Source organism: Nansenia antarctica (assembly GCF_963989245.1).
Source record: "Nansenia antarctica genome assembly, chromosome: 1".
NCBI classification, from domain to species: Eukaryota; Metazoa; Chordata; class Actinopteri; order Argentiniformes; family Microstomatidae; genus Nansenia; species Nansenia antarctica.
This window is the reverse complement of record NC_137674.1, coordinates 31,008,765-31,036,051: the sequence shown is the minus strand read 5'-3', so window position 1 is coordinate 31,036,051 and position 27,287 is coordinate 31,008,765. Positions and strand designations below refer to the sequence as shown.

Below are 27,287 nucleotides of genomic sequence, written 5' to 3'. Positions count from 1 at the left end.
ATCCTTCAGAGAGTACAGTGAAAAGAAAGATATCTGAGCTAGCACAGTACAATGGTCAGATCAACCCTGCAGTGTGTTAAGCCCTTCTGATACCTGTGAAAGTCCAGCTCTATCGAAAGGTCGTTCTTCAGTTCTGCCAAGTCTCTGTTAGCCTTCTTCTGAACCTGGAGCTCCAAGTTCAGATCACTGATGGTCTCCTCCAGTGAGTCCACAGTCTCCTGGCGAGGAAGAATGAGATCAATGACATGGACGGACCTCTACTGACTGACTACAAACCAGGGGGGTATTCCATCAACGTCACTAAAGGAAAATCCAGGTTTATTTTTGATAATCTCGTGAGATTTATCAGAATAAGCCTGGATTTCCCTTTAGCAACGTTTATGGAATACCCCCCCAGGCCTACTTTTCTTCCGCCATCATACCTTATACTGAGCCACGCTCTCCTCCCTCTCGCTCTCCATCAGGACGACCCTCTCCTCCAGACAGGCTCTCTGGAGCTCCAGCCTCCGGGTCTCGTCCCTCAGGGGCCCTAGACGGGCCTTCATGTCCTGGCCCAGCTCCCTGGTCCTCCTCAGGGCCTCCTCCCCGACCTGGGCCCTCCGGAGTAGAGCTAGCAGGCGCGGCTCATACCAGACCTCCAGGGACCTCACCCTGTCGCTCAGGCGCCGCTGCAGGTCCACGGAGGCCCGCCGGCAGTGGGTGACGTCGCTCAGGGGCCTGGGCCGCCTGGGTCTCTTGGCCCGGTCTCGGAGGCTGTTCAGCTGGTTCTGCTGGGCCTCCTGGAGCTGGGCTGCCTCCTGGGTGACACTCAGGATCTGAGCCTGGAGCTCCTCCTACGGGCGGAAAAGGGAATGACAGCTTGCTTGTGTGATTGTCTGACAGTGTAATTGCGCGTGGATGAAAGACAGCCATAAACACCCAAGGAACCCAAACGAATCAGTGGGTAGCAGCCGTCAACATAGGAAAACCACGTGTCGACATAATAGCTAACACACATCAAGAAAATAACAGAGAATAACACATCAAAAGAGTGAATGCATTGTTCATAAAAAAAGTATATAAAACTAAACTAAACAAAAAAAAACATCTGGGAAGATGTCAACACCCCTCTTTCTCTGCGAATGTAGGCAACTGAACTGAACTGCACTGTCATGAAAGCTTCCTACTGTCTCTGACTCCATTGGTGTGGTGTTTCCTTTTTTTCATATAATGTATTCACTTTTCAAACAATGTATTTATTTTCAGTTTGTATCAATAATGGTTGCAATGACATCAGAGATACTAGATAAACATTTTTTTTTTACATTTACATAATTACGACACTAAAAACCCCCAAAACCCCTGTGCCCCCCTCCTACCCTCCCTGTTGTGGCGTTTTTATTTTATTTTATTTTATTATTTATAGAGCTAAGAGAGGCCGGCCAGCAATCGGTAGGTCGCTGGTTCAATCCCCACCTCAGATGTGACTGGAGGGTTGCTGGCATCATATCTAAGGTGCCTACCACTGCCGTTGTGCCCTTAAGCAAGTTAACCCTTAACTGCTCCAGGGGTGCGGAAGATGGCTGACCCTGTGCCCAGAGCCCAGAGCTCTGTTCTCCCTGGGGGAATCTTCTTCTTCTTCTTCTTTTTCTTCTTCATTTTATCAATCAATCAATCAATCAATCAATCAAACTTTATTTATATAGCACAAGTCATGCATTGAATGCAACTCCAAGTGCTGAACATAAAAACAATAGTAAATAAACTACAATACAATAGAACAAGAGGTAGGAGATACGAAATAGATAAATAAATACAACACAATAAAACAAGAAATATAAGATAAGATAGAAGTAAAAGTAAAATCAATTCTACGACTAACAGGTAGTCAGTGCAGCGATTTTAAAACAGGTGTAATGTGTGCTCTCCTTCTGGTCCTGGTTAAAACACTTCACTTTACCTGTGTGACAGTGCACTGGGCCACCTCGTACTCTTGTTCAGCCAATGCCACCTGGCTCTGGATGCAGTCCCTGGCCGTGACAAACAGCTTCCTCTTCACCTATAATAACATAGACGCCATTTAGCTGTCGCTTTTATCCAAAGCGACTTACATTCCAACGAGTTGGATTTTTCCAGTATATATGGTCCCAGCGGGAATCGAACCCACAGACTAAGCATTGTTAGTTAGCGCCACCGCGCCACGCTCTAACCGACCGAGTCACAGAGCACCTCCTCACCTGATGCGCCTCCTCCGTCAGACCGATGTAATCCAGCTGCGCCAGTGTGAGAAGCCTCCGCGCCTCCTCCAGCTCCGCCCTCAGGACCTCCACCGCCTCCCGCATCGGCCGCTCCAGCTGCAGCAGCTCCTGCACCAGCTCCTCCCTCCGACCCTCCAGACGAGCCACTTCCTGGATGCACTCGTCAAACAGGAGACCCATGCTCTCCATGTCCCCTTCCGCCTCCACCTCGGTGATGTGTGCCTGAACCAGGCATCCGGTATCGTCGATGCTGCTTCCCACAGAGTGAGTTAGCTCTGCGGTGGTACGGCCACCCTCAGATTGCACCTCCTCCATAGGCCTATTCCTCCCCTCGGAAAGTGAGTCCTCTGTAGGTGCAACTTCTTCCCTCTCTTCCTGGGGGTTCCTACCAGCGATTGGTGTCTCCATCATCTGTCACAGAGGCTAAAAGTTGAAGCAGATAGAGAGCAGAGTTAGTCAAGTCATCACGTGCTGCTGGGATCAACAGCTTAGTGAAATCACAAGATCCAAGAGCACTATGGCGCTTTCAAATATGAGTTTGATATAAGATTACAGAGAATCCAGTTTGTTGAAGAGAGATGTTTTCGTAAAAAAGGAAGACAAAAATAATCTGCTTATAATATTTGTGACATAAAGGGTCCTGAATGTGTCTCTGACCTAAAACACCGTTCAAACGTTCAAACACATTCATAAGGGCGTTACGTGTTGCTTTGGCAACACATAAATAACACAACACACTATTATTGAGGCAGTAAGACGACACGACAAAGAGCAAGGAGGAGGATTCTGATTCCTTTTCATTAGCAGGCAAACTCACCGATCTGAAACTATTCACACTTCCACCCACTTTTCCAACAGCGACCCAGAGAGATGAAACCCAAGCAGGTGGATAGACACAGAAACTGGGGACTGAGACTACCTTCTGCGTCTCTAGGAAAACAGAGAATCTGTTTGTGTTTATAAATAGTTGTAGGGAGGGGAGAAACACTATATCCGGACACTGAGGGACCCCCCCCTCCACCCCCACCCCCAGGCCCACACACATGGCCAGCTGAGGTCAGTCAGAGAAAGTGAGGCCAGAGAAGCCTAAATGTTACAGATGCTCTTGTTGACACATGACTGGACCTGGTTCTGTGCCCTCAGTGCCAGAGCTGGTTATATTTAGACAACTTTAATAGCCTATAACTCTCGAGTCTTGATCTCATGGTTTCAGTCTGAGAGTGTAGATCTGGGCCATACACAAGATGGTCAACCCTGTGAATATTTAATAGCAGAATATACATTTACAATGTTAGCATTCAGTTTTGATGTATTGACATAATCACCCTACTGTATTGAGAGTATACATGCCAAAAATGAATACATAAAATACTGTAACAAAATTGTGTCTTCCCTTTCCCTAGCACTTTGACTAAGTGGTTATTCTTATAAAAACACTTCCTTGTGATGTACAGTTGATTCGATACATTTAGACAAATGTACGTAATTCGCTCTGGATAGGATTATGATATATTACTAAAATGTAAATGTAGATGTAACATGTCGAATGTTTTTGAAAATATAGGCTCTATTCTACAGTAGGCTACTTTATCTATTTTTCTCTATAGAACTCTTGACAATGAATACATTGGTGAGGTGTTTTTCCTCTAGCTATCACACATATGAGCAGTGTCTACTGACAGTCTTATGATACTTATTGACAGTTGGTGCAATCTCTCCCAGTCAATGGCCACATGGCAGACTGCTGTTAACCAATCCATATAGCCTACCTTTATCATGAGTGACTAATGTGTTTAGTAACCTGATGATCGATCTGATTGTCTCAGATTATCCCAGGGTCTCCTCCTCTGTTTGTATACTACGTCTTCCTATGGACTTCGAACTGGAAGTCCAAAACTATCCTGAAAAGTTGCGAGATTTGACATACATTTGGAGATTGTTGCCAGATTGGATCCATACTATGTCAACAGTACGAACGACAGCTGCGTCGTTAGTGAGATTAGGCATACGTACGGGTTGGATCATTTAGGCTCTATTCTCCAGTAGGCTTATCTATGATCATTGTCTGAGATGCCCTTCACAGCAATTTTATAGTGAAAATCGGACTTTTTAAAATGTATATATTTTTGGTAAAATGTTTGAAAATTGATCATAATAAATGCTGAGGTATTCCTTTTATCAGTGGTCTGTGATTTTGGTCCAAAACTATGACAGATAACTCTGCCACCAGATGGCGGTATAACAACACGGTTGATAATCCACTTCACGTCCTCACCTGTGCGCACTGGCGCTGTTAGACACAGGTAGGACAGCTGCGACCCAAGTCTTTTCTCACTTTCAGAGAACCATTGGGACGTCCGCATACAAAACCAATACAGTCAGTCTGTAAAACAACAAAAAGCGATTGTCAGTAGGATTTAGTCAGCAAAATATATTATGTTGTGTCTTCCTGCCGAGCATTTCGCGGAAATGGTTTACCTGGAGTTTCAGTTCGGACAGTAGGATAAAAAAAAAAACTTTGTAGGAACGCACTGGAGACGCGCTTCCAATGGAGAGCAGATGAATCGGATTTTTACTCATCAAATCGGGATTTAAAAGATTTCTATCCAAAGGTATGACATATCTGTTGTTGAATTTGTGTTTTGTCGCTGTTTGCACTTAGTGTTTGTATTATGGCACTTTTCTAGATTCTAATGTCTAATTTGTTTGTTTGCAATTTAAGAAAGAGTACTTAGCCTAGGCTACGTGAGCTCTCACAGTCTCACTATATATGTCATCATAACTTTCTTGCGCTTTCATCACTTTACTGGGAACATTTTAATTTTCTCTGGAACTGATAAGATTTCCTGTCTTCTTGCCAACTCAACGTCTTGCCAATCTAACCTCAATAACGTCCTACAAACATATTTTTTTCTATTATTTAATCAACATTATGTTGATTGAACAGTAGCCTATACTGTAACTATCGTATAAAAAGCAGAGCTATGAAGAAGTTCTAACCAAGAAACTCTAAAAGGGGTGAGGTCCAACTTGCCTCCTGGTATTCAAGAAAAAAAAAAAGAAGGTGTGGGAGATTTATTTAGCTTGGCCTTGAGGCTTTCAAACAAGCTCAGGTAAAGAGCTGTAACTCAAAACCCAACTTTATCTATTATGGAACTCTTGACAGTGAATACATTGGCGAGGTGTTTTTCCGCTTGCTATCGCACACATTAGCAGTTTCTACTGACGGTCTTATGATACTTATTGACAGTTCGTGAGTTTAGAATTATAAGGTTCTATCTCCGTTTAGGGCAGTTCAGAGATATTGAGCGTCAAAGTTTTTACATTCCATTATGTTTTGTGAGATGGAACCTTTGTATTTTATTAATTACTAACTAAAAAATGTCAGCATTTAAACAAATAACACCACACAGGCATTAATAAACACCTAATGGATCAGATTATGTAAAAAACTATATTTTGACAAAAATGGAGATAGAACCTTATAATTCTAACGTCACGAGTTGGTGCGATCTCTCCCAGTCAATGGCCACATGGCAGACTGCTGTTAACCAATCCATATACCTTTATCATGAGTGACTAATGTGTTCAGTAACCTGACGGTCGATTACCTGACTGTCTCAGATTATCCCAGGGTCTCCTCCTCTGTTTGTATACTACGCCTTCCTATGGACTTCGAACTGGAAGTCCAAACCTATCCAGAAAAGCTGTGAAATTTCCTGTTGTTTGACATACATTTGGAGATTGTTTGCCCGATTGGATCCATACTATGTCAACAGTACGACCGTTGCGTCAGATTATGGATAAGGGTTGGATCATTTGCAACGTCGTTGTTTTGGAAATGGACATCATCCCTTGACCTCTGCTCCTGATGAGGCCACACTAACTGACCTCCACTGCACACATTGTTAACTTTAGCAGAGATCTTAAAGAGACTCTTGTTTGGGAAAGGGTGTGCCCCGTGTGATGTAGTTTCTGCCCCCTGTCCCAGTCGGCCATGCCAAGGCTTGTACCCATGGAGATAACAGGTGTGTTATGTAAGCACAGAGAAGATGTCCTCTCCCTCAGACACGAGGCCTGTTCAGACGGTAGCAGGAGACGGAGATAAGGACTCAGAGTATGGAGGTGGGAGGGGGAGGGAGGGGGAGGTAGAAGGGAGGGAGGGAGGGAGGAGAGCGTGGTCGCAAGAGAGGGATAAGGACTCAGACACAGTTGGGGTGGGGGGTAGAAGGAAGGGAGGGAGGAGCGGGCGGGCGGGCGGACGAGCGCAAGAGAAGGAAAAGGGCTCAGACAGGGTATGGAGGGGGGGAGGTAGAAGGGAGGGGAGGGTGGGTGCAAAAGAGGGATAAGGACTCAGACAGTATGGAGGGGGGTAGAAGGAAGGGAGGGAGGGAGGAGGGGGTGGGTGCAAGAGAGGGATAAGGCCTCAGACAGAGTATGGAGGGGGGAAGGGGGGCACAAGAGAGGGATAAGACCATGACAGACACTAAGAAGGTAAAGAGAGGGATGAGGATGGGGGGGGGGGGGGTGTGCGCAAGAGAGGGGCCGTAGGGGACAGTGGACAAGTGTATAGGAGTGACGAGGACAGTAGTGGGGAGTGGACATCAGGTTGTTAGAGAGCGATGGTCAGCAGCGGATAATGCACTGGGCCATGAACATACTTGTACTGTGTGTGTATGTATATATGAGGGTAATGCATTGGGCCATGAACATGGACACAATTAAATGGCTATATAGGAAACATGATTATGTGCAACTGGAATGGGACCCAGACAGTGTATGAGTGAGTGAGAGTCTGTCAGTGAGTCAGTGAGTGAGTGTGTGTGAGTCTGTGAGTGTGTGTGTGAGTGTGTGGGTCTGTGAATGAGTGAGTGAGTGTGTGAATCTGTGTGTCTGTGAGTGTGAGTGTGAGTGTGAGTGTGAGTGTGTGTGTGTGTGTGTGTGTGTGTGTGTGTGTGTGTGAGAGTGTGTGCGTTATGACTCAGGCCTGTAGTGAGAGTGCAGAGGAGAACACAATGGGGTGTTAATCAGTGGGATTGGGTGGTGAGGAGGCACCCAGCCGTACACTGCCCTTGATCAGCACTACTGGGGAATACAATCAGTCAATGAGTGTGTGTGTGTGTGTCTGTCTGTTTGTGTGTCTGTTTGTGTGTCACTGTGTCTGTTTGTGTGTGCCTGTTTGTGAATCATGTTTTCCTGTCTGTGTTGCTTTGCTTTCCACAATGTTTTAGCTGCCAAAACAGGCCTCCGTATTTTACTTGCCTATTTAGACTGTCTGAAGTGTCACAACAGTTTAGAGACGCGGTTACTGGTAGTGTCGATCCAGCAGCCTCGGTCCTCAGTTGTCTGCTCTGTGTACACGTCCCATCCAGTTTCTCCCATCCACAGTCCTCACTCTGGCTCAGTGATCAGTCTATGAGTGAGGGAGGGAGAGAGTGAGAGAGGGAGTGAGAGAGGGAGTGAGGGAGGGAGGGATGGATGAGAGAGGGAGTGAGAGAGGGAGTGAGAGAGGGAGTGAGGGAGGGAGTGAGAGAGGGAGTGAGAGAGAGGGAGAGAGAGAGGGAGGGAGTGAGAGAGAGAGAGAGAGGGAGTGAGAGAGGGAGTGAGAGAGGGAGTGAGAGAGTGAGTGAGAGAGTGAGTGAGAGAGTGAGTGAGAGAGGGAGTGAGAGAGGGAGTGAGTGAGTGAGAGAGGGAGTGAGAGAGGGAGTGAGAGAGTGAGAGAGTGAGTGAGAGAGTGAGTGAGAGAGGGAGTGAGAGAGGGAGTGAGAGAGGGAGTGAGTGAGTGAGAGAGGGAGTGAGAGAGGGAGTGAGTGAGAGATGGAGTGAGAGAGGGAGTGAGAGAGGGAGTGAGTGAGAGAGGGAGTGAGAGAGGGAGTGAGTGAGAGAGGGAGGGAGTGAGGGAGTGAGGGAGGGAGTGAGGGAGGGAGTGAGAGAGAGAGGGAGGGAGTGAGAGAGAGAGAGAGAGAGAGAGGGAGTGAGAGAGGGAGTGAGAGAGGGAGTGAGAGAGTGAGAGAGGGAGTGAGAGAGGGAGTGAGAGAGTGAGAGAGTGAGTGAGAGAGGGAGTGAGAGAGGGAGTGAGAGAGGGAGTGAGTGAGAGAGGGAGTGAGAGAGGGAGTGAGAGAGGGAGTGAGTGAGAGAGGGAGTGAGGGAGTGAGGGAGGGAGTGAGGGAGGGAGTGAGAGAGAGGGAGGGAGTGAGAGAGAGAGAGAGGGAGTGAGAGAGGGAGTGAGAGAGGGAGTGAGAGAGGGAGTGAGAGAGGGAGAGAGGGAGTGAGAGAGGGAGTGAGAGAGGGAGGGAGAGAGAGAGGGAGTGAGAGAGAGGGAGTGAGGGAGTGTGTTATGGTAGGCAGGCAGGGCACAAGAGGCCTTGTTTTGACTGGGAGAGAAGAAGAAGAGGAAACCTTAGAGATGCCAGCAGTGTCGTGGTAGAGGAGGATGTATTTTAAGCCACTGCTGTGTGTGTGTGTGTGTGTGTGTGTGTCCACAGTCACTAGAGTCACCGCTGTCAACAGGCCTCTTGCTGGTTAAGGGGTCCATCTCTCTCTCTCTGTCTGTCTGTCTGTCTGTCTGTCTGTCTGTCTGTCTCTCTCTCTCTCTGTCTGTCTGTCTCTCTCTCTCTCTCTCTCTCTCTCTCTCTCTGTCTCTGTCTCTGTCTCTGTCTCTGTCTCTGTCTCTGTCTCTGTCTCTGTCTCTGTCTCTGTCTCTGTCTCTGTCTCTGTCTCTCTCTCTCTCTCTCTCTCTCTCTCTCTCTCTCTCTCTCTCTCTCTCTCTCTCTCTCTCAGGACAGGGGCTTCATCTCCGTAGGTACACAAGTCCAGGCTCAGTCCCCACGGCAACAGGGACGCGCTCAGTACAGGGGCATTCAAGGGCCCAAGCGCGGCGCTGGGACCGAGGAAACACAAGAATCTCTCACTGTTGAAACGGATATACACAATGAACAATCACCTCATCCTGTGCTTATTAAAACATTACGGTACAATGGCCGCTCTCTTATGCCTCTGCCTGCCATTATGTTTTTTTTCTGTTTTTTTACAACCCTGTTTCTTTGGCCCAACTGTATGATTTGGTCTCTATCTGTCAGGCAGCGGGAGGGAGGGGGAGAAGGGGAGAAGGTGAAGGAGATTTAGAGAGTTTCGCAGTAATTATCATTCTCTCAGGAATGCAGTCTCTGAGCATTCTCTTAGCAGGCGTGCTGCTGCATGGCTTTACAGCACGCAAACCTGAACGGATCTGTCCGGATCCACACACACTTCAACCTCCATAAAACACAGGTGACCCTGTTTCACTGACTGACCTCATTTTAAGTTCAGTCACATCTCAGGTTTATTGACATCGTTGTTGGCATGCCGGCGTGTTCTACTGTGATGCAGCGTTAACGTGGTGTTTATTATACTTTTTTTTTTTAGCACTGTCATTATAGACACAGATCATGTTGTCCGCAACAATGTATTTTACATAGAAAACAAACAGGCAACGTAAATAGTGAAGAGATTGTCTTTCAACCAAAACGTTGTGGCTACAGTTAACTTTTTTTCTGATATCTTGACGTACATACAACCTCTACACACACACACACACACACTGACTCACTCACAGTGTTTTTAAAAAAAATTATGTTTCCTCTTCCAATTTATGTTTCCTCTTCCTTTGTACACAAATCAGCTAGTTGGGAATGCAGTTGAAGGTGAGAAGTGCCTAGAGCCAAGTATCCTTCACCTTTACAAGAAGAATTAGAACCAACTTCCTCTCACAGTTGACAATGAAAGCTGTCACTGATGCAGCAGTAGGTGTTTGGTTATGTCCCCTCTGTCTCTGATGCAGCAGTAGGTGTTTGGTTATGTCCCCTCTGTCTCTGATGCAGCAGTAGGTGTTTGGTTATGTCCCCTCTGTCTCTGATGCAGCAGGAGGTGTCTGGTTATGTCCCCTCTGTCTCTGATGCAGCAGTAGGTGTTTGGTTGTGTCCCCTCTGTCTCTGATGCAGCAGGAGGTGTTTGGTTATGTCCCCTCTGTCTCTGATGCAGCAGTAGGTGTTTGGTTATGTCCCCTCTGTCTCTGATGCAGCAGTAGGTGTCTGGTTATGTCCCCTCTGTCACTGATGCAGCAGTAGGTGTCTGGTTATGTCCCCTCTGTCACTGATGCAGCAGTAGGTGTCTGGTTATGTCCCCTCTGTCTCTGATGCAGCAGTAGGTGTTTGGTTATGTCCCCTCTGTCACTGATGCAGCAGTAGGTGTGTGGTCATGTCCCCTCTGTCTCTGATGCAGCAGTAGGTGTCTGGTTATGTCCCCTCTGTCTCTGATGCAGCAGTAGGTGTTTGGTTATGTCCCTGTCTCTGATGCAGCAGTAGGTGTCTGGTCATGTCCCCTCTGTCACTGATGCAGCAGTAGGTGTCTGGTTATGTCCCTGTCTCTGATGCAGCAGTAGGTGTTTGGTTATGTCCCTGTCTCTGATGCAGCAGTAGGTGTCTGGTTATGTCCCCTCTGTCTCTGATGCAGCAGTAGGTGTTTGGTTATGTCCCCTCTGTCTCTGATGCAGCAGTAGGTGTTTGGTTATGTCCCCTCTGTCTCTGATGCAGCAGTAGGTGTCTGGTTATGTCCCTGTCACTGATGCAGCAGTAGGTGTCTGGTTATGTCCCCTCTGTCTCTGATGCAGCAGTAGGTGTTTGGTTATGTCCCTGTCTCTGATGCAGCAGTAGGTGTCTGGTCATGTCCCCTCTGTCTCTGATGCAGCAGTAGGTGTGTGGTTATGTCCCCTCTGTCACTGATGCAGCAGTAGGTGTTTGGTTGTGTCCCCTCTGTCTCTGATGCAGCAGGAGGTGTTTGGTTATGTCCCCTCTGTCTCTGATGCAGCAGGAGGTGTTTGGTTATATCCCTGTCACCGAGGCAGCAGTAGGTGTTTGGTCATGTCCCCTCTGTCTCTGATGCAGCAGGAGGTGTTTGGTTATATCCCTGTCTCTGATGCAGCAGGAGGTGTTTGGTTATGTCCCCTCTGTCACTGATGCAGCAGTAGGTGTTTGGTTATGTCCCCTCTGTCACTGATGCAGCAGGAGGTGTTTGGTTATATCCCCTCTGTCTCTGATGCAGCAGTAGGTGTTTGGTCATGTCCCCTCTGTCACTGATGCAGCAGTAGGTGTCTGGTTATGTCCCTGTCTCTGATGCAGCAGTAGGTGTCTGGTTATGTCCCCTCTCACTGAGGCAGCAGGAGGTATTTGGTCATGTCCCCTCTGTCTCTGATGCAGCAGTAGGTGTCTGGTTATGTCCCCTCTCACTGATGCAGCAGTAGGTGTTTGGTTATATCCCCTCTGTCTCTGATGCAGTAGGAGGTGTTTGGTTATGTCCCCTCTGTCTCTGATGCAGCAGTAGGTGTTTGGTTATGTCCCCTCTGTCACTGAGGCAGCAGTAGGTGTTTGGTTATGTCCCCTCTGTCTCTGATGCAGCAGTAGGTGTTTGGTTATGTCCCCTCTGTCACTGATGCAGCAGGAGGTGTTTGGTTATGTCCCCTCTGTCACTGATGCAGCAGTAGGTGTTTGGTTATGTCCCCTCTGTCACTGATGCAGCAGTAGGTGTCTGGTTATGTCCCCTCTGTCACTGATGCAGCAGTAGGTGTCTGGTTATGTCCCCTCTGTCACTGATGCAGCAGTAGGTGTTTGGTTATGTCCCTGTCACTGATGCAGCAGTAGGTGTCTGGTTATGTCCCCTCTGTCTCTGATGCAGCAGTAGGTGTTTGGTTATGTCCCCTCTGTCTCTGATGCAGCAGTAGGTGTTTGGTTATGTCCCCTCTGTCACTGATGCAGCAGTAGGTGTTTGGTTATGTCCCTGTCACTGATGCAGCAGTAGGTGTTTGGTTATGTCCCCTCTGTCTCTGATGCAGCAGTAGGTGTTTGGTTATGTCCCCTCTGTCTCTGATGCAGCAGTAGGTGTCTGGTTATGTCCCTGTCACTGATGCAGCAGTAGGTGTCTGGTTATGTCCCCTCTGTCTCTGATGCAGCAGTAGGTGTTTGGTTATGTCCCCTCTGTCACTGATGCAGCAGTAGGTGTCTGGTTATGTCCCCTCTGTCTCTGATGCAGCAGTAGGTGTTTGGTTATGTCCCCTCTGTCACTGATGCAGCAGTAGGTGTTTGGTTATGTCCCTGTCACTGATGCAGCAGTAGGTGTTTGGTTATGTCCCCTCTGTCTCTGATGCAGCAGTAGGTGTTTGGTTATGTCCCCTCTGTCTCTGATGCAGCAGTAGGTGTTTGGTTATGTCCCCTCTGTCTCTGATGCAGCAGTAGGTGTTTGGTTATGTCCCCTCTGTCACTGATGCAGCAGTAGGTGTCTGGTTATGTCCCCTCTGTCTCTGATGCAGCAGTAGGTGGTTGGTTATGTCCCCTCTGTCACTGATGCAGCAGTAGGTGTTTGGTTATGTCCCCTCTGTCTCTGATGCAGCAGTAGGTGTCTGGTTATGTCCCCTCTGTCTCTGATGCAGCAGTAGGTGTTTGGTTATGTCCCCTCTGTCACTGATGCAGCAGTAGGTGTTTGGTTATGTCCCCTCTGTCTCTGATGCAGCAGTAGGTGTTTGGTTATGTCCCCTCTGTCACTGATGCAGCAGTAGGTGTTTGGTTATGTCCCCTCTGTCACTGATGCAGCAGTAGGTGTCTGGTTATGTCCCCTCTGTCTCTGATGCAGCAGTAGGTGTTTGGTTATGTCCCCTCTGTCACTGATGCAGCAGTAGGTGTTTGGTTATGTCCCCTCTGTCTCTGATGCAGCAGGAGGTGTCTGGTTATGTCCCTGTCTCTGATGCAGCAGTAGGTGTCTGGTTATGTCCCCTCTATCACTGAGGCAGCAGTAGGTGTTTGGTTATGTCCCCTCTGTCTCTGATGCAGCAGTAGGTGTCTGGTTATGTCCCTGTCTCTGATGCAGCAGTAGGTGTCTGGTTATGTCCCCTCTCACTGATGCAGCAGTAGGTGTCTGGTTATGTCCCCTCTGTCACTGATGCAGCAGTAGGTGTTTGGTTATATCCCTGTCTCTGATGCAGCAGTAGGTGTTTGGTTGTGTCCCCTCTGTCACTGATGCAGCAGGAGGTGTTTGGTTATATCCCTGTCTCTGATGCAGCAGTAGGTGTCTGGTTATGTCCCCTCTGTCACTGATGCAGCAGTAGGTGTTTGGTTATATCCCTGTCACTGATGCAGCAGTAGGTGTTTGGTTATGTCCCCTCTGTCTCTGATGCAGCAGGAGGTGTTTGGTTATATCCCTGTCTCTGATGCAGCAGTAGGTGTCTGGTTATGTCCCCTCTGTCACTGATGCAGCAGTAGGTGTTTGGTTATATCCCTGTCTCTGATGCAGCAGTAGGTGTCTGGTTATGTCCCCTCTATCTCTGATGCAGCAGGAGGTGTTTGGTTATATCCCTGTCTCTGATGCAGCAGTAGGTGTCTGGTTATGTCCCCTCTGTCACTGATGCAGCAGTAGGTGTTTGGTTATATCCCTGTCACTGATGCAGCAGTAGGTGTTTGGTTGTGTCCCCTCTGTCACTGATGCAGCAGTAGGTGTCTGGTTATGTCCCTGTCTCTGATGCAGCAGTAGGTGTCTGGTTATGTCCCCTCTGTCACTGATGCAGCAGTAGGTGTTTGGTTATGTCCCCTCTGTCTCTGATGCAGCAGGAGGTGTTTGGTTATGTCCCCTCTGTCTCTGATGCAGCAGTAGGTGTCTGGTTATGTCCCCTCTGTCTCTGATGCAGCAGGAGGTGTTTGGTTATGTCCCCTCTGTCTCTGATGCAGCAGTAGGTGTCTGGTTATGTCCCTGTCTCTGATGCAGAAGTAGGTGTTTGGTTATGTCCCCTCTGTCTCTGATGCAGCAGTAGGTGTCTGGTTATGTCCCCTCTCACTGAGGCAGCAGTAGGTGTTTGGTTATGTCCCCTCTGTCTCTGATGCAGAAGTAGGTGTTTGGTTATGTCCCCTCTGTCTCTGATGCAGCAGTAGGTGTCTGGTTATGTCCCCTCTGTCACTGATGCAGCAGTAGGTGTCTGGTTATGTCCCTGTCTCTGATGCAGAAGTAGGTGTTTGGTTATGTCCCCTCTGTCTCTGATGCAGCAGGAGGTGTTTGGTTGTGTCCCCTCTGTCTCTGATGCAGCAGGAGGTGTTTGGTTATGTCCCCTCTGTCTCTGATGCAGCAGTAGGTGTGTGGTTATGTCCCCTCTGTCTCTGATGCAGCAGGAGGTGTTTGGTTATGTCCCCTCTGTCTCTGATGCAGCAGGAGGTGTTTGGTTGTGTCCCCTCTGTCTCTGATGCAGCAGTAGGTGTCTGGTTATGTCCCCTCTGTCTCTGATGCAGCAGTAGGTGTCTGGTTGTGTCCCCTCTGTCTCTGATGCAGCAGTAGGTGTCTGGTTGTGTCCCCTCTGTCTCTGATGCAGCAGTAGGTGTCTGGTTATGTCCCCTCTGTCTCTGATGCAGCAGGAGGTGTTTGGTTATGTCCCCTCTGTCTCTGATGCAGCAGGAGGTGTCTGGTTATGTCCCCTCTGTCTCTGATGCAGCAGTAGGTGTTTGGTTATGTCCCCTCTGTCACTGATGCAGCAGTAGGTGTGTGGTCATGTCCCTGTCTCTGATGCAGCAGTAGGTGTGTGGTTATGTCCCCCCTGTCTCTGATGCAGCAGTAGGTGTCTGGTTATATCCCCTCTTTGTGGTCATTCTCCCCTGCATATGAAAGAAAAACACTTGGTGTTTACAAACCATGATATCTGAGATCTTGCACCACTTACAGAAGAACTGACCCCAGGTATCTTTGCCAACGCAAAAGTGTGCTTGCAAGCACTATGCGGTCCAACAGCTTTACAGCAGATATAAAAACAACAAAGAGGAGCACATTATTCAGACTGCACAGACCTGTCATTGCCTAATGCGGCGATCTGTCTCGACAAACTGAATTGGCTAATCCCAGTTTTTCTCCAGGGGCCTCACCGACAGTAATACACCCCATAGATCTCTATGAATACACTTCCATCATCTCTGGGTTCAGAATGCCAGCTTTCTACCAGTGTTCTAATCTACGGCTTCTTCTAAGAATGCCCTGGAGTGCTGGTGCCCTCCTTTGTTTGATAATGCCCACTGAACAGAGGCACGCCCTGATTGATGTGTGTACTCTACAGTACAGTAAATCCACCATTCACACCAGTAACATCTCTGTTGACACTTCCTCGGTTATTAGAACAGGGTTTGAGTAAATAGGATTTACTCATGTTATATTCAAAGTCGTACAGTGTTTTACCCACAGGGAGGGTACAGTTGAAGTCGGAAGTTTACATGCATACATACATACATACATACATACACACCATAGCCAAATAAACTCAGTTTTTCACAATTCCTGACGTTTAATCCTAGTAAGCATTCCCTGTCTTAGGTCAGTTAAGATCACTACTTTAGTTTAAGAATGTGAAATGTCACAATAATAGTAGAGAATGATTTATTTCTGCTTTTATTTCATTACTCACATTCCCAGTGGGTCAGAAGTTTACATACACATAGTTAGTATTTGGTAGCATTTGCCTTTAAATTGTTTAACTTGGGTCAAATGTTTTGGGTATCCTTCCAAGATTCCCATAATAAGTTGGTGGAATTTTTCGTCCATTCCTCCTGAAAGGAACTGGTGTACTGAGACAGGCTTGTAGGCCTCCTTGCTCACATGCTTTTTCAGTTCTGCCCACACATTTTCAATCGGATAGAGGTCAGAGTTTTGTGATGGCCACTCCTATACCTTGACTTTGTTGTCTGTAAGCTATTTTGTCCATTTGGAGGACCCATTTGCAACCAAGCTTTAACTTCCATGTCTTGACATGTATCCACGTCATTTTCCATCCTCATGATGCCATCTATTTTGAGATCCCTCTTGCAGCAAAGCACAGGTCCCTCAAAGGTCCCTCTTGCAGCAAAGCACCCCCACAACATGATGCTGTCACCCCCATGCTTCATGGTTGGGATGGTTTTCTCCGGCTTGCAAGCCTATCCCTTTTTCCTCCAAACATAACGATGGTCATTATGGCCAAACAATTACATTTTAGTATCATCAGACCATCAGAGGACATTTCTCCAAAAAGTACGATTTGTCCCCATGTGCAGTTGCAAACCGTAGTCTGTTTTTTTATGGCAGTTTTGGAGCAGTGGCTTCTTCCTTGCTGAGCGGGTTATCATGTCGATGGCTGCGTGGTCCCATGGTGTTTATATTGGGGTTTATATTTGTGTGCTATTGTTTGTACAGATGAACGTGGTACCTTCAGGCGTTAGGGAATTGCTCCCAAGGATGAACCAGACTTGTGGAGGTCCACATTCTTTTTTCTGAGGGCTGATTTGTTTTGATTTTCCCATGATGTCAAACAAAGAGGCACTGAGTTTGAAGGTAGGCCTTAAAATACACCCACAGGTGCACCTCCAAGATTCTAAAGCCATGACACCATTTTCTGGAATTCTCCAAGCTGTTTAAAGGCACAGTCAACTTAGTGTATGTAAACTTCTGATGCACTGGAATCGTGATATAATAAAATAATCTCTCTGTAAACAATTGTTGGAAAAATGACTTGTGTCATGCACAAAGTAGATAGTCCTAACCAACTTGCCAAAACTATAGTTTGTTGACATAATCTGTGGAGAGGTTAAAAAAATGTGTTTTAATGATATATCTAAGTGTATGTAAACGTCCAACTTCAACTGTATGTTCTACCTCGATCTCTGCAGGCAGACTGAGACTAGACTGAGACTGGACTAGAAGAACTTGGTTCCCTCTCACCTTGAGCGCCTGGCTTGGCCCTGTCTCTTTAAAAACCAAAGGCCCTGCAGAGAAGTAAAGGTGCATGTGCTGGTTAAACTAAGCCACTCACTCTTCAAACAAAGGCGTCTGTTTTACCGCCACACCCTCTTGTCTTTGACTTGTCCCCACGGGCACAGGCGGTAGACTCTGCTTCCTACTATGAGTCACTGTAGCCGCTGCATAGTACCCTTTTTCCAAACGAACTCATTGCGTCATTCGTTAGATAAGAAACACACCATTGTGTTCCCTATCATCTAGGTCTGCCTCATGTGGGCCACAGCAGGTAAGAAGAAGGAGCAATACATTGACCCAAACCAGACCAGACAGCATTTCAGCTGAGCTGGTGACTGTCTCACCTGAGGCGGTGAAATAGTGAACCTCACCAACTTGTTTACTGTGGTCTTCCTTGTACACCGGCTCAACGACGCCTCTCAGAGAGTGACCCCCTTGGGGATCTGCAGTGGAAGAGCCTAGCTTCAGGTTGGATTGGTGCCGTAGTTTATTTACAGTAGTCTGTAGAGCTCCTTCTCTGCCCCAGGCAAAGCAGGTGCCAGTGCTTTGCATTGCTTTAACTCCGCAGGCTTCCTCGTATGAGAGGTTAGTACCCAGAAATGCTGTGGAATTTCGTGTCCTTTGGGGGGATGAAATGCTGAAGTTAAATTTTTGGCAATTAACAACCGCCTTTATCCGAAGGGACTTACAAGGGAACTACATTTGTCTAAGTAAGTGAATCATCTATCCCGTCAGTCAACGCAAGAACACGTAATCTATGCTAGAGCCAGGGGCCATTGGCAGTCACAGGGCTATCATGGAGACCCTTCCACTGTTTACGTTTAGTAACGATGTCTATCCTGACAAATGTACATCCACTGTGTGTGTTGACAGTTCTTCCGAAGGTTGCACCAGAGATGTGTTCCTACTGGCTAGTGGCAAAGCCCTCTTCTTTTCTAAAGAAAAGGTAAACAACATGTCGGAGCACATGCCTGCTCCAGCAGGGTTGGGCTGGTCTGCAAAACAAAAGCAGAGGCCACTGTGCGTGCGTGTGCGTGTGCGTGTGCGTGTACGCGTGTACGCGTGCGCATGTGTGTCTGTGTGTCTGTGTGTCTCTGTAGGTAGGCCTATACTAAATTAGATATTAAGATACTTGATATTCTTCTGATACAGTTGCCCTGAGCAGATTTGAAGTAGCCTTGAAGCAGCCTTGAAGCAGATTTGATTCAGTTTCAGTTCCCTTAATAGTTATGCTGAAAACAATGACTCCTCCAAGGAAATCTCATCATGGAAAATACGGTTGGTTATCCCTCTCATTTTGTGTGTATCGTTTGTGTATCAACACCCAACATTGAGACATGTGTTTAGGGCACCATAATTACTGTGCCAATGAAGCAACTCTGTAATTTAGATGGTAGGGGCACCTCAATTGTGTGTGAAAGAGTTTGTTTTTGTGTCCAGAGACGTGTGTGTGTGTGTGTGTGTGTGTGTGTGTGTGTTAGTGAGAGAGGGTCACTATGGTAACTTACGGTAATAAGGTGTTCAGAACAGGCCTAAGTGCTCTGTTATTTACTTAAGTTAATATGTATTTATCCAAGGAAGGCATTGAATCAAAGACAAGCAATAATGGTTCAGAATACAGATAGTTTGCATATACTGATATTACTTCTACTGAAATGTATGCTGTGTTGTCATGGTAAGTGGCTAAACTGAATTTTTCCGACTTCCCGATTTTTGTTTGCAACATCCATTGTCCGGCAAGTACATATCACATGTGCAATCCTAAACGCATTCATCAACTTGGTAAATGTGTTTTTAAAAAAGCGCAACGTTGTTAGTTGTTATCCGGTTACCACGGCGATGGCAGGCTGAGTCACTGCCTTGTGACTGGACTGCAGGCTAACCCAGGTGGGTGGTCCTCCTGCGGTATCCCAGGGTGCTTAACGTCATCGCTGTCCTGCTGTGGTGAACATAAAAGAGAGGAGGGGGCAGGGGTTACTCACTCAAACTCCCAACAGCCCCTTGGGTTTAAATAAATGTGTACGCCAGCCACCCTGCCTCACAAGTGCGTCTGCACAGTGTCATCCTTAGCCACCGCAGATGTACGTCTGTTACTCATACCGGAATGACTGTTATTTGCAGGGAGAGAAACACAGGGATCACTGCGGCTAGATGAGAGGGACCTGGGACTTTTCCTGAAGGAGGCTGGGTGCCCTGTTTAGAGGCCCTGTTAGCTTTCCCTTAAAGAGGTTGGGTGCCCTGTTTGGTAAATGGTAAATGGACTGCACTTATATAGCGCCTTTATCCAAAGCGCTTTACAACGGTCTCTCGTTCACCCATTCACACACACATTCACACACCAATGGCGGCAAGCTACCGTGCAAGGCGCCGGCCCGGCCCGCTCACTGGTAGGGCTTTCACACCGGCAGTTCCGAACGCCGGTTCGCGTTCGGAAACCTCCGAACGTTGGCGCTGTCTGGTGAACGATACACTGGTATGAACGCGGGCTCGTTCGCCGGACAGCGCCAACGTTCGGAAGTTTCCGAACGCGAACGCGAACCGGCGTTCGGAACTGCCGGTGTGAAAGCCCTATGGGAGCAATTTGGGGTTCATACCTTCTTTAGTATATATATGCGGGAATCAAACCCAGAACCTAAGCGTCGTTAGTGCCATGCTCTACCAACCGAGCCACAGAGGACCACCAACTGTATTGAGATAACCTGAAGCCATTTTTGAGAACTCAACACAGAGTATTGTGTGTGTGTGTGTGTGTGTGTGTGTGTGTGTGTGTGTGTGTGTGTGTGGTGTAATTGCCCTCAATTTCTAGTGATTTGAGACATTAATCTGAGGCGGTGTGTGCATGTCCTCCTGACATCGCTTGTCTTGTGAAATTCCCTGCTCTCACAAAGCCAAGCCAAGAACAACGCTCCTTTCCAACAAGTTTGCACAGTGATGGTCACTGTTTGGTCGGTGAGGAGGGGGGGAGATGTTCCCTGTATCCCTGAGATTCCAGTGGTTGGATGCTGACATTCCTTGAGGAGATTGGGAGTGATTAAGGGTTAATTTATGACCAATGTTCCTGAAAGGGGGGGGGGTGTCTGGTCTGGTCTGGTCTGGCAGGCCTGGTGCGTCTGCCTGCAATCATTCAGTGTCACAGAGCCAAACCAGGAACCCCCCCACCTCCTCTCTCTCTCTCTCTCTCTCTCTCTCTCTCTCTCTCTCTCTCTCTCTCTCTCTCTCTCTCTCTCTCTCTCTCTCTCTCTCTCACACTTCCCATCCCAACAACCCCTTCCATACTTTAAAAGGAGCTTTTGATGATGAAAAGCTGTTTTGGAATGGAATCATTTAGTAGTCTTTTCTTTTCTCAGACTGATGGTGATGGAGGCATTGCACAGGCCTGTGTTTCAACCACACACATTCTCTCAGAAGTGTTGGGGATTTGGCTGGTGATTTGGCACATACAGTAACCCTCCATCCAAGCAGTCATCTCCCGTGACTGCTTCCTAACAATTCTCAGATACAGCCCAAAGCTTGGGAGGGATTCTCTCAGTCTCCCACTCTCCCACTCTCCCTCCCTCCCTCCCTCCCTCCATCCCTCCTTCTTTCTTTCACTCTTTCTCTACTCTTTCACTTCCTGTCATGTAATGGGTGCCTCTAAATTATATCCTCTTATTATAGTGAGATAAGTGTCTAATACAAGGCTTAGTTTCCTTCTTCTAGCACGACAACTGCCAATGGCCCCAGGCCTGAGCATAGATGACTTTTTCCTGCTATGACAGGAAAAGTGGATAGTTGATTTACTTACTTAGTCAAATGTATTGATTGTAAGTCGCTTTGGAATAAGGCGTCTGCTAAATGCCAAAATTGAAACAACTAAAAAACAACAGTGAGGTCAGTTTGTATAGATCCCTAGGAGCCAGGTTGAGAAACTTGCCTTAGAGGAGAGAAGTTTGGCAGGAGAGGAGGGATCGGAGGATAGGGGGAGGGGGGGAATGATCTCATTCCATAATGGTAGATACATAGATACAAATGAAAGATAGAAAGTACGTGAGAGGGAGTCCCTGGTATTGTGCGTTTGGAGTGTGTGTGGGTGTACATGTACATGTATGTATGTTTATTTTTCTTTGTGTGTAGGTCATTGTGTGTGTGTGTTGATGTGTGTGGCTAGGGGTGGGGCACCGTGAATTATGACTACATGTTTAGGAATGAAAGGGAGTGGTGCCAGTTCTTTTGCAGAACAGTACGTTTGGTTGAGAGGCAGGACGGGGGTTGTGTGTGTGTGTGTGTGTGTGTGTGCAGGGTGTGTGGGCTGGGTTCAGTACTCATCCACCACACACTGACACAGAGACAGGGGTCTCAACAAAAGTTTTCTATTTTTTTTTAAAATAAAAAGTGTCCAACGTTGAAGATATCTCTTCGATTTAGTGCTATTACTAGTATTATGTTAAAACACAAGTCATTTATGATTTTCTCTGTCTCTCTCTCTCTCTCTCACACTCTCCCTCTCCCCCACTCTCTCTCTCTCTCACCCTCTCTCTCTCGCACTCTCTCCCCCACTCTCTCCCTCACACTCTTTCCCTCTCCCCCCCCCCCCCCCTCTCTCTCTCTCTCTCGTAGGAAGCTGGTGCGGTGCTAGGTGAGATGTCGGGCCATGACCACGTGGGGGACCTGATCCCCCAGGACATGGCCAAGGTGTTTGCCCACGAGAGGCTCACCAAAGGGGGGCGGAGGAAGAAGCAGGCGGGCTCCCTGGGCCGGGCCTTCAGCTGGCTCAAAGGGAAAAAGAAGAAGGGCGTCTATGCCAACGGTCACAACCTGGACCTGGCGGGGGTGAAGGGGGGCAAGCAGACACCTCCGCTGGGCCCGGTTCTTGGTAAGGACCCCCTCCCTCGCCGACACTGTGTGTGACTTGACTGACTGCCTGCCTGGCTGAATTTACATGACATTTACATTTTTTGGCATTTAGCAGACGCTTTTTATCCAAAGCCACTTACAACTTACAAAGTACATTTGTCTAAGTAAGTGAATTATCTATCCATCAGTCATCATAAATGCTATGCTATGACCAGGGGCCATTGGCAGCTACAATGCTAGAAGAAGGAAGAATTCCTTTTTCTTTTTTTTCCTAATAAAAAATTCTTTATAGTAAAGAAACTGTACAGGGGGGTAGTTGGGATGAGGACAGTTACGATGTAGCCTGAAGAGATGGAGGTCTTCAATCTACGGCAGAAGATAGGTAGGGACTCTGCAGTCCTGACAGCAGATAGGTAGGGACTCTGCAGTCCTGACAGCAGATAGGTAGGGACTCTGCAGTCCTGACAGCAGATAGGTAGGGACTCTGCAGTCCTGACAGAAGATAGGTAGTGACTCTGCAGTCCTGACAGCAGATAGGTAGTGACTCTGCAGTCCTGACAGAAGATAGGTAGGGACTCTGCAGTCCTGACAGAAGATAGGTAGGGACTCTGCAGTCCTGACAGAAGATAGGTAGTGACTCTGCAGTCCTGACAGAAGATAGGTAGTGACTCTGCAGTCCTGACAGAAGATAGGTAGTGACTCTGCAGTCCTGACAGCAGTGGGCAGCTCGTTCCACCAGCGGGGAGCCAGGACAGTGAAAAGTCATGACCTGAGTAGCGAGACTGATGCGTCCACGTAGAGGCGGAGGTGCCAGGCAGGTGTTTGGGGGCTAATAATCGCTTGCAAGTAGGGAGGGTCTGTTACCTGTATAAGGCCTGTACCTGGGTCTGTTACCTGTATAAGGCCTGCACCTGGGTCTGTTACCTGTATAAGGCCTGTACCTGGGTCTGTTACCTGTATAAGGCCTGCACCTGGGTCTGTTACCTGTATAAGGCCTGCACCTGGGTCTGTTACCTGTATAAGGCCTGCACCTGGGTCTGTTACCTGTATAAGGCCTGCACCTGGGTCTGTTACCTGTATAAGGCCTGCACCTGGGTCTGTTACCTGTATAAGGCCTGCACCTGGGTCTGTTACCTGTATAAGGCCTGTACCAGGGTCTGTTACCTGTATAAGGCCTGTACCAGGGTATGTTACCTGTATAAGGCCTGCACCTGGGTCTGTTACCTGTATAAGGCCTGCACCTGGGTCTGTTACCTGTATAAGGCCTGTACCAGGGTCTGTTACCTGTATAAGGCCTGTACCAGGGTCTGTTACCTGTATAAGGCCTGCACCTGGGTCTGTTACCTGTATAAGGCCTGTACCTGGGTCTGTTACCTGTATAAGTCCTGGAGGTAGAAGCTGACTTCACCCTGCAGCAGACTATACATGAAGCGTAGGGGTAATTTTACCACTCCGTAAGCCAGTCTCACAGACGAGGCTTAAGACTAATCCTAGACTAAAAAGCATCTTCAATGGAGATTTTCCATAGAAAGTGTGATTTAGTCCAGGACTTACGGCTTAAGCCCTGTCTGTGAAACCGGCCCTCAATGGACACACACGGTAAACATAATGGACCCTTGAGTACCAAGGTATGGTACTAGCTTTCTGTTTGGGAACTGTGATGTCCTTCATTGACATAATTTCAGGTGGGACACACACTGTGGGCTTTTAGTCTCTGCTGGACTGTGCCTTCCCACAGTTGAACCGGTTCAATCTTCCAGTCTTGAGCTCCGAGGCATGTTTGCTCACTGGAGGACTGTTTGAACAGTTTCTGACTCACCGCCCTGCCCTTTGACCTCTGGGAGCCATTGTTTGCCGTGGAGAAAAAAAATCTCCGTCCATCCTGTTCTTTGATACTCAACTTGCAGCACTCACTGTTCTGGTTACGCACACATGCACACACATACACGCAGATGCACACGCATACATGCACACACACACACACACACACACACACACACACACACACACATACACACAAATGCACACACGCACACACACACACACACACACACACACACACTCCGTCCATCCTGTTCTTTGATACTCAACTTGCAGCACTCACTGTTCTGGTTACACACGAACACACACATACACGCACACATGCACACACATACACGCAGATGCACACGCACACGCATACATGCACACACACACACACACACACACACACACACACACACACATGTACACACAAATGCACACACACACACACACACACACACACACACACACACACACACACTCACCCACATTCCGATATAGTAACAACTTATAAACACACACAGACATACTGACTATACTAAAACACACAATGCATTCTGCTGGTAGAACTTGCTGCACAGGCTGTGTTTTGCCTGGCAGTTCTTGTTGGAGCTTGCGCATGTGTGTGTGTTTATATGAGAGACTGTTTTAACAACATCGGTCTTGTTTTCTTGGTGTACTGTATCCCGTGGTGCGGCTGCCACGTATGACATACAGCACACACCGGCTTCACCCTTATATCTGCCTAACCTAACGTTAGGAAAATCACACCTCGAAGCTAAAATGACGCAAGCGGCCCCAACACAAACACACGGGCCAACAGTTGGTGTTTTCATTGGGGAACCCGGACCCGTTAATTGTCGTAGCGCGCTCGGTTGAGTCAGCTTTTTGCAAGAGTTCAACAGCCCTGCGCTGTTGTGTAATGGCTGTTTTTTACGTGTGTTTATCTAGCAGTTCTTGTGCAGTCTCTGGGCTAATTGCTCCATCGAATAGAGTGAACTCACCCCCCTCCCTGTAGTTACCCATGTGGAAATACAGAGCTAGCAAGTGAAGTGGAAAGGTGGGGAATTCCTGCTGGGCCCTAACTACATTGTGAGAGTCAATCAAAACATACTTGTGTGCATTAATATTAACTTATGTACACACACCACGGCATATTACATGACTGAGCACATTCAAGCGCGCACACACACACGCACACACACACGCACACACATACACACACACTCACACAAATAACATGCATGAGCACATGAATACGTAAACACATACATGTACACACACATATATAATTAAGATAACCTAATTAACATATACAGACACACACAGACACACACACACTTCTCCCAGGTGGTGCACCCCTTGGCTAGTTTAATAGCATGCTGCTGAGAGGTGGTGTGTGACAGGGTGTAAACTGTGAGGAGAGAGATAAGGTTTTTCTCCCCAACCAAGGTCATGGCAGGGCACCTCCCACATTGTTCACAGGGCACAAGCTTTGGAGTTTTCTCAAGTACCCCCCCCCCCACCCCCGCCCCCCACAACATTTCCTGGAACAAATTTCTGAGCTAGCGCAGTGTTGCTATGTGGAGGTTACTGTACAGGAGGGGGTGGGGTGCTATAGCTGAACACATGCTGTAGACACTAGTGGTATACCATTGTAATCCCTGCTAATGTATCCATGGAGTTTCCATTGTGATTGGGATTACATTATATATTACCCAAAGCGACAGATACATACATACAAATACATCTGTAAGTGAATCATCTATCCATCAGTCATCGTAAGAACAAGTAATCTATGCTAACACCAGGGCATTGGTATATTGGCAGTCACAATACTAGAATAAAGAATAATAATTATTAAATGTATTATATATATATATATATATATATATTACAAATATATGTTTTATTTGATTATTACTATTGTTTAATTTATTTACAGTAGAGAAACTGTATAGGGGGGCAGTGGGGATGAAGAGGTCTTTAGGAGGGTTAAAGGGTCATCAGTTAAGGCCGATTTAAGCTTCTGCGTCGAATTTACGCGCGTCTACGCCGTAGCCTACGTAAGGGGTCTCGCACTTTACACTTCTGCGTAGGTCGCTCTGCAATTACACCGTCACATCGGTAGGTGGCAGTGTGTTTTCTATGCCCCTGTGCTGTGCCTCTTCCGGTTAGGGTAGGTGTGAATCGCGCTTCTTATAGGAAGGCTGTGCCTGACGCTTCCATAGGGCGCTCTACTCAAAGCGGCATAATAGCGTTTTTTTTTTGTTATGCTCGTTGTAAATAAAAGTTCTATGATGCATTGAAATGACATTAAACTAAGATAATACGATGGTTATCATCATTTTAAAATCTTTATTAATAAGTAATTACAGAAAGAGTAAATGACATTTCTGTCATGGCTTCCGCATTTTGGCCGACGAGAGAGTTGGAATCTTGTCGGAATCATGTGCTACCAAGCGGACCAATCACAGAGCTTACGGTTGCGTAGAAACTGACGCGTACTTACATTTTTGGAGAGGTGCGCGTTAATCTACGCCGTAGGCTACGCAAGGCTACGCGGGCCTACGCAAGCTACGCCGTAGCCTACGCCGTCGATTTTACGCAGGAGCGTAAACTGAGCTTTAAGATGTAGCCTGAAGAGAGTGAACATTTCATTCACGTGTGTTCTCCTTCAAAGCACTTTTGACAGTGAATTGAACTGTCATGTTTGATGTGGCCCTAAGCAGGGTAAAACATGTGATACACACACACCACATCATTGCAATGTTCCTGGCATTCCGACCCTCGACATATCTTGCATGTCATCTTGCATGTCATCTTGCATGTCATCTTTCCTCTCTCACCCATCCTTCCTGTCAATCTCTACCCTCTCTATCCCAATAATTTCGTTGCATTGTCTTGTACTATGTAATGACAAAAAAAGTTAATCTAATCTAATCTAATCTAAAAGCAGAAAAGTGAAGAAAATGTTTAAAAATTATAAAAAAAATACTAATAATATAATATATATATAATAATATATATAATAATATATATTATATATAATAATAGTAATAGTAATGCGGGGTGGCGGTAGCCTAGAGGTTAGAGAGGCCGGCTTGCAATCGGAAGGTTGCTGGTTCGATCGCTGGTTCGCTCCCTGCCTCAGGAGGGAGCTGCATGTGCCCTTGAGCAAGACACTTAATCCCTAATTGCTCCAGTGGCGCCGACTATGGCTGACCCTGCGCCTAGAGAAAAACCCCCAAACAAATTCCAACAATTGACTGACAAGTTGATTGCATGGCAGTATAACATTAAATTAAATTAAAGTGAAGTGGAGGGGAAGGCTTCCCTTCAGGGTCTCGTTGTCATAAACCAGGACGCATCCTTGATTCCGAATGATTTATATTCCAGGTGCTAATGATATGCAAGGTATTAAGCCCTCAGCGCTGAAACGTGTGGCACGTTTAAATGTGTCTGCGGCCCAAGTCATTCCAATTAACAGTCTGCTGTCTCGAGCAGCATCCCTGTGGCTCAAATTAGCATTAAACAAATAGCTTACAGCAAGTTTATTGTTATGTCACATTACACAAGTGTAAGAGAGTAAAATTCTTGGGCTTCGGTTCCTGACATTGCAGCGCAAAACAATAA

General features: G+C 47.2%; 2 protein-coding genes across 2 annotated transcripts in view; one reads left to right on the top strand and one right to left on the bottom strand.

Moving 5' to 3' along the window:
* Positions 1-416: 416 nt before the first annotated feature.
* On the bottom strand, positions 417-2,552 carry sync (syncoilin, intermediate filament protein; the record flags this gene model as incomplete). The annotated part of the gene is made up of 3 exons (XM_080549969.1): positions 417-833; positions 1,940-2,038; positions 2,217-2,552. The coding sequence occupies 3 exons, from the start codon at positions 2,550-2,552 to the stop codon at positions 417-419; spliced, it is 852 nt and encodes a 283-aa protein (XP_080406095.1).
* A 2,069-nt stretch (positions 2,553-4,621) lies between these two features.
* LOC308174759 (uncharacterized protein) overlaps positions 4,622-27,287 on the top strand; it is a 45,942-nt gene continuing 23,276 nt past the window's right edge. Inside the window, exons 1-2 of the mRNA XM_080549858.1 lie at positions 4,622-4,849; positions 21,612-21,867. Of these exons, the coding sequence (XP_080405984.1) occupies positions 21,636-21,867 (232 nt within the window). The 5' untranslated portion in view covers positions 4,622-4,849; positions 21,612-21,635. The remainder of the gene's footprint in view (positions 4,850-21,611; positions 21,868-27,287) is intronic.